We start from the raw sequence: 12,203 nt of genomic DNA on the forward strand, positions 1-12,203 counted from the left end.
GTGCCACCACACCCAGCTTCTTTCAATTTAGACTTTTATCCAGAACTCAGCCATCAATTCCGTATTCATATGGTAATAAACCAGATGATTTTGTGAACAGACTTACTGCTCCCATCTCCCAAACTAAGCAGAATGTGGCATTCAACAATTGGTTTACCAGTTTCTAATTGATGTTATATTAGCTAACAGAGTACAAGTTGGTCAGCACAGGACCCGTATAAAGAAACATAGCAGAAATTCCAAATAAAATGTTGCAATTCCAAAACAGAGACTTGTATAGTACAATCTTTGGATTTTGGAAAGGTATAACATTGATCTCATATGTGGCACAGACAAAAAAACTGGTACCGTGATGGAAATATTGATAGAGAAACCTGAGGTGGAAACTTTCTATAACAAAACCAAAGGTAAAGTAGATGTTCTTGATGAGTTATGCAGCAAATATGATGTCACTTGAACCACAAAGCATTGGCCAATGTGTTTTACTCAATCCTAAACATGCATGGTATAAATAGTTTGATAGTTGACAAAATAACAAGTGCAGAAATATTACAGAGAAATTTTCTTAGAGGATTGAAACGAGTTCATATTAGATCATTTACAGCAGAGGAAAAAGAAAATATTTCTGCTCAGGGAACTACACACACAAAAAATTGTGGAGCACACTGGTAAGCTGACAGGTAAACAGGCAGCCATAGCATCACAAAGACCTACTACAACAACAGAAAAACCAAAAATATGTCAACTGTGCCTATAAGAAAATACAGGAAAACACAACATATGTGCTGTCAGTATAAGCGATACTTGTGTATGGAACATGTAGTTGTCATGTGTGAAGACTGCCTTGGGTATGACAGTTGAAGCAAAGCTAATTTCTCTGGTAGACTTGTTTGTAGTTCACATTGTAGTTCACATAGGGTTTTTTTTTTTTTTTTTTTTTTTTGAAAGAGGAAAAAGAAACAGTTTTGAAGCAGTTTGGTAGGAGAGTTAAGGTTTTTATTTTATTTTTGATGTTATCTTTTAGGTTTTGTAAGCAAATACATAGCTGATGTGAAAATGTTGATGTCTATTCTAAGCATTCATTGTATATTTGATATTTTATTAACATCTTATTTCCCGCTAAAGTGCATGTTGTACAGTACAGAAGGGAGCTCCTGATAGAACAGGAAGACAAGAGAGGTCACAACAATGACCTGGCACATAGGAAAAGAAAACTAAGCACATGTGCTACCAGCGTAAGCTATGCAGATGCACTGAACATGCAGTTGGCCTGTGTGAAAACTGCCTTGGGCGTGACAGTTGAAGCAAAGCTTACTTTTGTGAGAGTTCTATTGGTATTTTCATTGTTCATATAGGAATTTATTTCTGATGTTATCTTTTAGGTTTTATAACCAAGTACACAGCTGATGTGAAAATGTTGGTGTTTATTCTAAACACACACTGCATATTAAGAATTTATTACTTTATTTTATTGCTATTTTATGTTCCTCTTAACTACATACTGTATAATGAGCTCCTGACGAAACAGCAAGATCACTAAGGTGTCAAGTATGTCCTACAAGAAGACTAGGAAAGCAAAACACGTATGTTGTCAGTGTACTGTTGGCATGTGTGCAGATTGCCTTAGGTGTGATAATTGAAGTAAAGATTTACTTTTAGTAAAATGCTATTGGTATTTTTATCGTAGTTCATATAAGAATTTATTTGTATTCTTTTTTAGACTTAGTATGCCAAAACACGGTTGATGTTGAAAATTTTGATGCTTTTTTTATAAACATATTAAAAATTCAGTACTTTATTTTTGTAGGGTTTTTTCCTGTTAAGTATTCATTGTTTAATAAAATAAAATTCATAAAATTAAAATTTATAATTCATCAATAGAAATAGTCTAAGGAATAAATGTGGGTCTCACAGGCCCATGTTTATGCGCCTTGATGACAAAATTAGGCCCCAATTAAGAAAGCAAAAACCACTGAGCTGGGGAGGGAAAGGGTCCCCAAGTACAAACCTACCTGGCCTGACTTGTGGACACAGTTCTAGTAACATGACTTTTTAGAAAAATATGAGTGCTAGTAGTGGACGTCAGCCTGGCAACATGCCTAACAAAGTTCAAAATAGTACATGGTATGGTACCTTATTGATAGCGAGTACTCAATGCATATTGGCTAAGCTGATCTTCATAGGAAAGTTGAATTTAACAACAAAGGGACTGTATCACCAACAGTGTAACATTTTAATATGACACACATGTTCTGTAAAGGGCTAAAGATAACAAAGTTGGGCTTTGTAGGGCGCACGGGGTATCTGTGGCATATCACTTCCCCTTCTAATAATCCCCTCAAAATGTTAAAGCATAGTAGCTCCCAGGCTATCCAAAACCAGGCTGCAAGTACAAGTGTGCTGAGCCCTACTTGAAATTGACTTTGTTAAATCATGAAAGAACTGACCTGAGGCAGAGGGTCTTGATTTTTTTCTTGTTATTTTGGGAGGGTGAATATCTTATTTTCCTCAGGCATTGTGGGATAGTGATACGAGTCTTGCATTGCAGGCTTGGAGATTCTTCAGGGTTGAAATGGATGTGGGTTCTACTCCTCCACATATTTTTGCCAGCAACATGCTATGTGGGAGTCACCAAACCCTTTCTGTGCCTTGGTTTTCTCATGTAGTTAAAAACAGATTGTAATAAACCAGGTAAGTGAAGACCCTGATGTTTCGTCTTCAAGTGCATAGGAACAAAGTTGGACTCATTTCATCCCAGCTGGTTCATCCCTTGATCTATTATTGTAGATGTCCTCTCAGAGGTTCTCCCAGTAGTGCCTGGGTTTCTACGTTGGCAATTTCAGAGCCATGCTGCGCAAACAGACCTTCTCTGTAAGCAGCAAGCAGGAGCTGCTCAACTGATACACACTGTAGGTGTGGGGTTATACAGAGTTTATAGTTGGTTTTATAGTCTGTCCATCAGACCGTATTAGCCAAGCATTGCATGTTTGCTGCGCATGAATTCAGAACAGATGTTTACATGTGTTTTGTCCACAAGAGGGGTTAAACTGTTAGGAATAATATTTTAACTGAAATTCTATTTATGTACCAGTTAGCAGACATGAAGTAAAGGCCCCCAGATGAATCCCTCACAGAGAGACCTTCAGTCTGAAGATTAGTTTCCTTCCTGTTGCTGCCTCAAGATAACAGTTTGATTTCTCTGTTATCAATACAGCAGTTGCCTGTTTCCGGTTTCCTGCTTCTTGTGTATTTTGCATGTGGCTCCTGGGAAATGGTTTATTTTTTCAAGCCGAGGCACATGTAGATACTGCACTCCACTGTATTCCTTTGAATTAGGTTTCTTTAATTTTTTTTAACAACTCAAGAACTGAACTTTAATGGATAAATTTATATAATTTTTATATCTATGACAGTGGCCTGTTCAGCATGTTAAAGTGTTGGTATAATAGGTTAAAATAATGTTGTAGTTATACCCTTGTGTATTTTGCAACTTTATTGTACAGGTATATGATGACGCTTGCCCACAAACAAAGCAAAGCAAAATAAAAAACAAACAACAAAATTGTCAAACTTTAATTGGCTTTGGATCTCTTTAATCTGAAAGACAGTAGTACATAATTGTATTTTTATCATATTTCTGGCATTGAGGAACAAATACAAGAAATAAATCACAAGAGATTTCTATTACTATGTTGATAACATTTAACTGTTTAGTATGTGTATGACTAATTTCTTCCTTAATATCGGGGGGACCACTAGTAGCAATAAGCTTTATTGATAGCCAGCCTTTTGGGGCCTGCAGGTTTGCTGACTTGCTTCACAGATATTTGTTTGTTGTCTACCTACCCTGCCTGGTGTATGCTAATATTCTAAACAGGTATAGAATCGAGTCCTTGCCCATGAGGCAGTTGCAGCCTAGTTGAGAGCATAGAATTTGGCCTCCAGTAGAAGGTGCAGGGGCAAAGCTAATCCTGGCCTGGATCTTAAAGGAAGAGTAAAAGAAGAGTACATGCCTTCCAGGTTAGAATAACAGTATAAACAAAAGATGAGAGAAAAACGAAGTATAGGTTCAGAGCATGATAAATGAGACGTGATAGGTGGTAAAACATAGAAAGGGGGTGCTGGGTGGGGAGGTTCTCAAATGAAGCTAGTATAGGAGAGTCTACTCTGGACCTTGGGATATAAACTCAGATACTTGGACTGTCTTGTGGATACCTGGGGATCATTGATGGTCTCAGTGCAGTAATGCAACTTTGAAAAACTATTGTTCGGAGAGGATGACTATGGCAGTGATGTTTAAGGTGCATTAGAACGGGAGGAGAGGTACAGGACAGGGGGCCTCAGTAGTTGATGGCGGATGCCTGAAACCATGTGGTAAGCATTTTTTTTTTTCTGAACACAACCCAAATATTGTCAAAATCATTCTCTTTCAGTCAGTGCTGTACTTCTTGTAATACCTTATTTTTTAATTTTTAATTTTGTTGCCCCAGCTAGACTTCTATTTCACTGAGTACAGGAGACCTCATGCTAGAATTATGCAAATAGGTACACACTTTGTAATATTGGAGTTTATTATCATTTTCATCTTACTGAGCTTTAAATAGCTAGTCAACATTTCCCTTTGATTTCTCTTGCAACTCCTTCCCTACTTGGAACACAAATCTGTGTACCTAAAGTGTTTACGTCTATGCAAACCAGAAAATTGCACGATTGCCATCTCTTACTTTGGCCAGGCCATTATCTTGGCACAATTAAAGAAGAACCAGATGGAACATATGCTTGGGTTATACCCACTGGTTCAGACTACTTGAAAAGTAAAAGGAAGTTTTTTTTTTTTTTTAAGCCACATATAAATTCAGTCTTTGCGGGAAATAATGAACAGGGTCGTTCGACAGTTACTCTTTCTGTTTCCTCCCTTGCTTTCCTTCCAGACTATTCCATGCCTTTAGGCCTTCCGTTGTCGTTGGTTCCTGTCTGTTTCCATAGCCAGACCTGTGATGTTTGGTGAATATGGTTGTGTTTAGCCCTGTGCAGAGAGCGTTGCCAAAAGATGCTGCCTGATCATTTCCGTAGCAAAATGTCGTCTGTCCATCAGTGCTATTACTGTGGCCTGTAATTTGATGCACGGTAACTTGTGTTCATTTTTCTACATAGAGCACATTCTTTAGACTAAATATTGAAGCATTGTAGCCCTCCAGTGTTGACAGTAGCCATTTCCTAAGAAGTAGAATATGTGCTTCTAGAAGGGGATTTTGGAAGGGACATTCGCTGCCCCTTGGCTTAACCATTAAGCAAGCCCATTTCTATGCTCTGAATATCTCATCTCTTCTTTCTAAGACCTGTTCTGAAAATTTCAAATTATTTATCAGGAACCAGATAAGTAAGTGAATCTAGCTGGGCACTTTGAAGAGAAAGATAGCAGTGCATAATAATCCCTCTTCTGTGACAGAACAAGAAAGAGAGCAACACCAAAGGATCCCCAGGACATGCCAGCTCTGCCACTGCTGGCTGGTGACATTCATTGAGCCTTTGGATTTACTGGAGGTAACTCTTGAGTTCTACCTTCCTGACAGTTGCTGTGAGGATCTGGTGAGCTTTGAGGAAGTATACATTGCTGTTCAAGAGTATGATGTGTTATTGTAGACATACCTACATTAAAAGTGTTTGCTTCAAGAAATACCAGTAGCAGGATTTCCCTTGTACTTCACTCCTTCAGGAATCAGAAGCTGATGGCAAATGTTAACCACTCACTTAGTGGTAGGTTTGCTTATCTGTTTCTCAGTAGTCCTTACTGACCAGTAGTTAACTGGTTTATCTCTGAGTTTGTGGAGTTAACAACTTACTGGGCTGGGATTTTATACTCAGAACTACTTCTTGATCTGAGGTTCTAAAAGCTATAGGGACATTTTTGTGGAATTTGCTTCCTGGAAGTTTATTTTGGGAGCAGCATTAGGAGTGCTTCTTCCTGACTCCCACTCCTGCATTGTCACGTAGACTGTTCATCCAGCTCCTCCCATGGGCTACTGGTTCTTTTGCCCTTTCTTTACTTTGTGACCCTCTTTTCCTACCTCTAAATGTCCAGAGCTGCAGCTGCCTTTGTTGGTAGGCATCTGCTATCCAGACTACTAAGAGGTTGAGAGTGTCCTCAGGCACAATCTTAGGTTTCACTTATTACCAAAAGGGAACAGTGAGGAATGTTTAACCCTGAAAGCCTGTAGGAAATAAGAAAGAGACCCATTCTCTGTAGCTTTGAAGGGAGAGCAAACCTGGGGTTAGGGGTGAGGGCATCCAGTATCAGTGGAGATAGCATCCAACACCTAGACAGTTACCCAGAGGTAACACAGACCCATTCATAAAATAAGGACTAGGGTTAGGGTGCTGAGATGGAGGGTAGTTCTTTTTTTTTTTTTTTTTTTTTTTTTTCCTTTGAGACAAAGTCTCACTATGCATTTCAGGCTGGCCTTGAGCTCACTTTGCAGCCCAGGCTGGTCTCAACCTCACAACAATCCTCCTGTCTCAGCCTCCTGAGTGCCACCACGCCCAGTGGTAATTCTAAATCTTATTTAATGGAAATGCATTTTTTTCCCTCAAGTATTGTACATGAGGCATTGTTGTATGGTCATTGAGAACCCTAGCTCTGGAGAGTGCCTGCCTGGAAAGTTACTAGTTCTTGCCTCCTGGGGCAGATGTGAGGATCATACAAGACTTAGATCAGTGCCTGGGACATAGCAAGTGCTAAAAAATGATTTGCTGTTATTTCATTTGTCTTTCTGTATGTCTGTCAGAACCTTTGTCACACACATGCGCACATTTTCACTCCTTTCTGGAATTTTTAAATAGCTAGCCCAGGTATTCAGTAAGAGTGAGTGAGTTAGGTAGGTAGATAGTTTTGCTTTTGCTTTTGAAAGAAAGTTGATTTAGATGACTTCTGCAGGCTTGCTTAGCCCTTAAGTTGTGTGATCCCATGGACCCTCCTGAGTTTCTTAAATGGTTTTGATGGATGAGAATTTTTCTTTGCTGGAGAATAGGAGAAGGAACTAAGTTACTAAGTAGTTATAACAAGCTAGACACTTCAGTGGGCCCTTGTCCCATTTGATACTGGGTTACCATTAGTTGAGTCCCTCATAAAACATATTGTAAGAAGCTAGGGGCAAGCACAGTTGAGAAATACCCACAGGGAGGAGGAAGGCAGAAATCTTTTTCTCTGAGGCACTGCTTGATAAGTTTGGATCAGAGCTGGATTAACCTGCTCTAGCCAGTGTCAGGTTCAGCTAGATTGACTTTGGAAGGAGATTCAGGCATGATTGGACGTGACAATAGCAACAAAAGCCATGAAAAGGTAAGAAGAGAGTGGAAGTTGCATAGGGGACAGAAATGCTCTCCATCAGACTGACCCACACTGAGTTGCCCTGTTCTCTTGCACAACCTTTTGCTTTTTTACTTTTATAGCATGTCCATTGTAGAATGAATAGGCCAGAAGGCAGGGAATTTCTGCTGCCATCTAGCCAACATGCAAAGGATGGAGGCAAAAGAATAGTAAATGAATAATACCCTAACGTGGGTGTCTTTCTCTAGTTAATGTAGTCTGAGATGCTGTGAATACCAGTCCCAGATGGTGTTAGCCCAGAACTTTGAAACCAAGGTTTCTCAGGCCTGGCACTGTCAACTTTTGGGGCTGAGTAATTCTTTGTTATGGGGGCTGTTCTGTTCTGTGTACTGTAGGAAATTCAACAATATCAGTGGCCTGTACCCACTGGATGCCTATGGCATCTATTTCCCGGTCACGACAATCAAAAATGTTGGTAGACATTGCCAGATGTCCCTAGTAGAGAACCTTTGTGCTCTAAATAACTAGATCAATATGGAGCTTGTAAGCACTCCCTTCCATGTCACTGCAGTTGTCCTATGTTCGTTCGTATGACTGGAAATTGGCCCGCTTCCCTCTGCTATTCCTTCTACCTTCTTCCACAGCTTGAGCAGTGACAGCAGCTTGAGCTTGGAAACGTTCCTCCAAATTGTCTTCCATTGTCTCTGCCAAGGGCCTTCTGCACCTCTGAGCAAGTCTGGCTTATCTCCACTGGCATTGCTGGATGGTGTGTATAAGGGTAATGTCACTGTGCCTTGCCAAGAAGGGTGGAACAAAGGATGGAGTCCCCAAGGACACAAACCTTGTCCTCAACTGGACCACTGGGTAGATTTTCCACCTCCCTCTTCCTCCTTCCAGCTTCACAAGTGTTTGTCATCCAAGGCTGCCCAGCCTTTGTGTCTCTGCTCATTGGGTTTCCTGCCCCTGTATATCACAGGGTGTTGATTTTGTCCAGTCCCGGGGCAGAATCATGCCCTTTTTTGTGTGGTCATGTGAGCTTAGTCCCTGCGCACTTTTCCTGATACAAAAGTGCTACTTGGAACTTGTGAGGAACGAGGAAGTGAGGACAAGAGGACAAGAGCACAAGCTCTCATTCCTTGTATTTTACGGTTTCTCTTCCTTCCCCTCTTTCCTCCCTTTGTCCATGGGGTTTCTGAGGCACACAGCAGCTACAGGAAGCCCTCCCTACAGCTCAGTTCCCTGCCTAACCCTTGACCTCTCTTTGCATCTCCTTGGGGAAAGAGGTTTGGAGTTGGGTTGAAACTGCTTAAGGGGGGTGCACTTGCTGAAGTTTGAAGCAAATCCTTGGAATACCTTCATAGAAGAACCTGTTTCAGAACCTGAAAGAAGTCAGGAATGTTTCTTTAATGCAAGATTCACCTAAAGGAGTGACTGTTGGCTGAAGGAATGTATTTTATACTTACTTACTTAGAAATACTTCAACCCAAGATCATTCTGTTCTTGCTCTGTTGATAGGCTGGGCTGTAGTGATTTTGTGCCCCAAGCCCATCATTAACAGCCTAGGATACACATTGAGGAATTAAAGACATTTTCCAAATGCAATGTAGCACATAAAGGATGTCATAATTAAAAAAAATTAGTCAACCCTAAACACATCTGAATGGGGAGTTCCTTGGCTCTTGCATAGAGAGCATCTGCTTGGTGTGTCTATATTCTGCTCTGACCTGCTCTTCCAAAACAGCCAACTTAGGCCAAAAACTGCAGCTCTTCACATGACTGTAGTAGTAAAAGTCCTACCCGTCATGCTGATAGTGTGATTAATAATGCATGTGGTCTTTTCCATGTGACCTATGATGATGTTATTGGCATATTTTTTTTTCCTAGGCTGCAGCTTGCTGCCCTTTTCTCCTTACCCCATTCCTGGCTTTTTTGATCCTTTGTTTCTGATGCTTTGTTTCTGATCGGCTTTCGTCCCTGCGGAAAAGTTTCCTTTCCATCTGGACAGGCTGTTGTTCCTTTAGGGAAAGGCTGGACCTCACGGAGCTCCTGACTACAGCAGGCGTCCAAATGTCTTGGCGGGTGTCTTGCTGGCTCGTCTGCTAGGTTGGCAGCAGTTAAAGCTTGTCCCGTGGTGTCTCTGCATCTCTGCCACCCTGTTGAAGATCTCCTGGGGTTGAGGAGACCTCAGCAGAGCCTTCTAAGCAGACCTTCCCCAGGGTACTGGAGCATTCACAGTCGCTCTGGCCAGCCTGAGAATGCAGTATGTTCAGGCCATTGGGCTTGTGCACCATCAGCAGAAGTAGTTTGGTAGTTGTCACCATGATTTTGAAATCCATAAGATTATTGGGCTCTCTGCTCTTTATATACAATCATACATAAGTATCTTTGTGGGCCTGGGTTTGCAGTAGAAGGAATAGGGCTTGAGTTCTGGTGGAACTAGAAATACAGAGGGGGTAACTGACAGGAGGGTAGCTATGTGGAGGACAGAGCCAAAGAGTAGGAGTGGGTGGGTCCAGAGCACCCAGTATGATGGTCTTCAGCAGCCCGTGTTTAGAACGTTCTGCAGAGGAAGAAATTTGGAAACCAGTTTGTATGGGTTATGAAAGGACAGTTCTGGGTTTAAGTGTCTAGAGGCTGTTTAGACTTGGACAGAGTTTGGATCACTGAGACTTGAAAAACTTAGTACTGTTTCCCGCATGATTAGAATGCTCAAGTACTATACTTTAAATTATAAACCAGCAGTTGTCTTTTCAACAAAAATAGTTTGGAGATGATTGTTGTTTGCTCTGTTCAAAGAGGACATTGAAGTTAGAATCTAGGCACACTTTGTTTTGAAACCCCAGGCTCTAGCTTTCCCCTGCTGATGCCCAGCCAGATCTCTTTGCACTCTACCTTTGTTGCCTCCTGTTTTCTGTGTTGTCCATACCACAGAGCCTGTGGAAGAGCCTTTGCAAATCAAGGACATGCATTAGTTTACCTTGTCAAGTGTTGTCTAAACCTTTATTCATGAGGAAAGCAGTTTTGTGTTCCTCGTGAACTTACATACCCCACATCCTTTTGTATACTGTGTTTACCACCCCCTCAAACTCAGCTTTTGGAGGAATAGTAGCTTAACATGTCACCAGAAGCTCTACCAACCAAATAGTACAGCGTTGGCAATAGTACAGCAAAAGGCCCTGTCATTATCTATTATATCCTGCTGTCTCTTCAGCAGGGATAGGAGGAAAGGAAGTGAAAGGGAATGGAGGGTATTCTACTGGCAGCATACATAGGGGCTCACATGTTCGGGGTTGTTAAGAGTCCTGTATTCTTAAACAATTGTGGTTGAGAGGAGGTCAGCAGAGATATCCCAGAGTTTAATTTTGCTTACCCCCCGCCAAATTCCACACACACACACACACACACACACACACACACTCTCTCTTGTGGCTCTACTGGTACACACCTGCTGCTGCCAGTGCTGTGATTGGTGGTAAAGTGAGCTGTCCTCTGCTTACAGATGAACGTGAAGCTGTGCAGAAAAAGACCTTTACCAAGTGGGTCAACTCCCACCTCGCCCGAGTGTCCTGCCGGATCACAGACCTGTATACTGACCTTCGAGATGGACGGATGCTCATCAAGCTACTGGAGGTCCTCTCTGGAGAAAGGCTGGTGAGTAGAAATGGTAGTGAGTAACTTGCCTCATAGGTGGAAAAATATTTTTGAAAAAAAATTGTGTACTTGTTCCCTGTTGAATTCTGCAATTAACTTTATTTTTGAGAGATTCTTGATGAATGAGGCAAACACTTTGGGGAAAGTTCCAGTGCCACATTCTGAGTCTGGATGGTCTCATTCTGGTAATCTGCAAGGTTGCCACCTTTGGTCAGATAGATCTTGGCTAGTATGCCTGTTAAATAGGGCTTAATGGAAGGGCCAGGCTTGCACGCTAGCTCAGGATGAATCTGTATCCTACATGAGATCATGGAATGCTTTCTAAATTTATCTTACTGATATTCTGAAAGATCTGAGAGCTGCCATTTATTTTAAGGTCACCGTAATAGAATTCAATAGCCACTGATGTTTTCTGGTTTTTTTTGCACTCTTTTTGTTTTAGAGTGTGGAAGGAGAGGCTAGTATTTTGCTGTCTCCTAGGGAACAGAGCTCTGTGTGAAATCACCCTTTTCTTTTGGGCGGGAGATTGTTAGCCTGCAGTGAAAACTGTATCCCTATTCTGTTTCCTAGAGCTGCTGATGTGATTCTTATTTATGCATTCTAAGCCAAAGAAGCTTACACCACTCACTGTGTCTGACCCAACAGGTTTTGTCTTGCCTCTGTTTGCACATGCATGCCATACTTCTACCGGAACACATGCGGTTCCATAGGTAGTGATGCAGCTGAGCCAAAAGCTGACGCCCAGGAATAGAACTCCACATCTGCACTGACATCAGCAGGAAAATATGATACTGGTGGTTGGCAGTGCTGCCAGAAAGCCTTATTTTTAACTTGATCTCCACCCTGTAACTTGACAGCTGCACTAGGTCTTTTATGCAGGCAGACCCACACACCTCTGACCACAGGGAAGGGACTACTGTTGTACTTTGCCCTGTTATTAGTATATATGCAGAATTGTGTCTCAGCCTGAGTGAAAAATGGAGCTAGTGCCCCCCCCTCCTTCAGTTGGAGAACAGGAATTTGCCTCTGAAGGACAGTGAACCCCTATTTCTTCCATACTGAATTTTGTCCATATTCTTTATTCCCTGGACACACAGGTCTGACTGCTTTGTTTTCTGTGAGAGTTTGTGTATCAAACTAGACAAAAAAAGTTGTTTTAAAACCATGATCACTTTGAGAAGGTGGTTGGTTTGTGGTGTGGCTCTGGGACAGTGGGCATGTGGGG

At 41.5% G+C, this 12,203-nt stretch overlaps 1 protein-coding gene across 4 annotated transcripts in view; it reads left to right on the forward strand.

Annotated features, from left to right (window-relative positions):
• The window catches only part of Sptbn1 (spectrin, beta, non-erythrocytic 1), a 129,461-nt gene that overhangs the window by 53,129 nt on the left and 64,129 nt on the right, over nt 1-12,203 (forward strand). For all 4 annotated transcript variants that reach the window (XM_005391031.1, XM_005391034.2, XM_005391035.1 and 1 more), the window contains exon 2: nt 10,827-10,978. In XM_005391031.1, coding sequence (XP_005391088.1) covers nt 10,827-10,978 — 152 coding nt within the window. The remainder of the gene's footprint in view (nt 1-10,826; nt 10,979-12,203) is intronic.

This window comes from Chinchilla lanigera, unplaced genomic scaffold, assembly GCF_000276665.1.
Source record: "Chinchilla lanigera isolate Chin_1 unplaced genomic scaffold, ChiLan1.0 scaffold00040, whole genome shotgun sequence".
Lineage (NCBI taxonomy): Eukaryota > Metazoa > Chordata > Mammalia > Rodentia > Chinchillidae > Chinchilla > Chinchilla lanigera.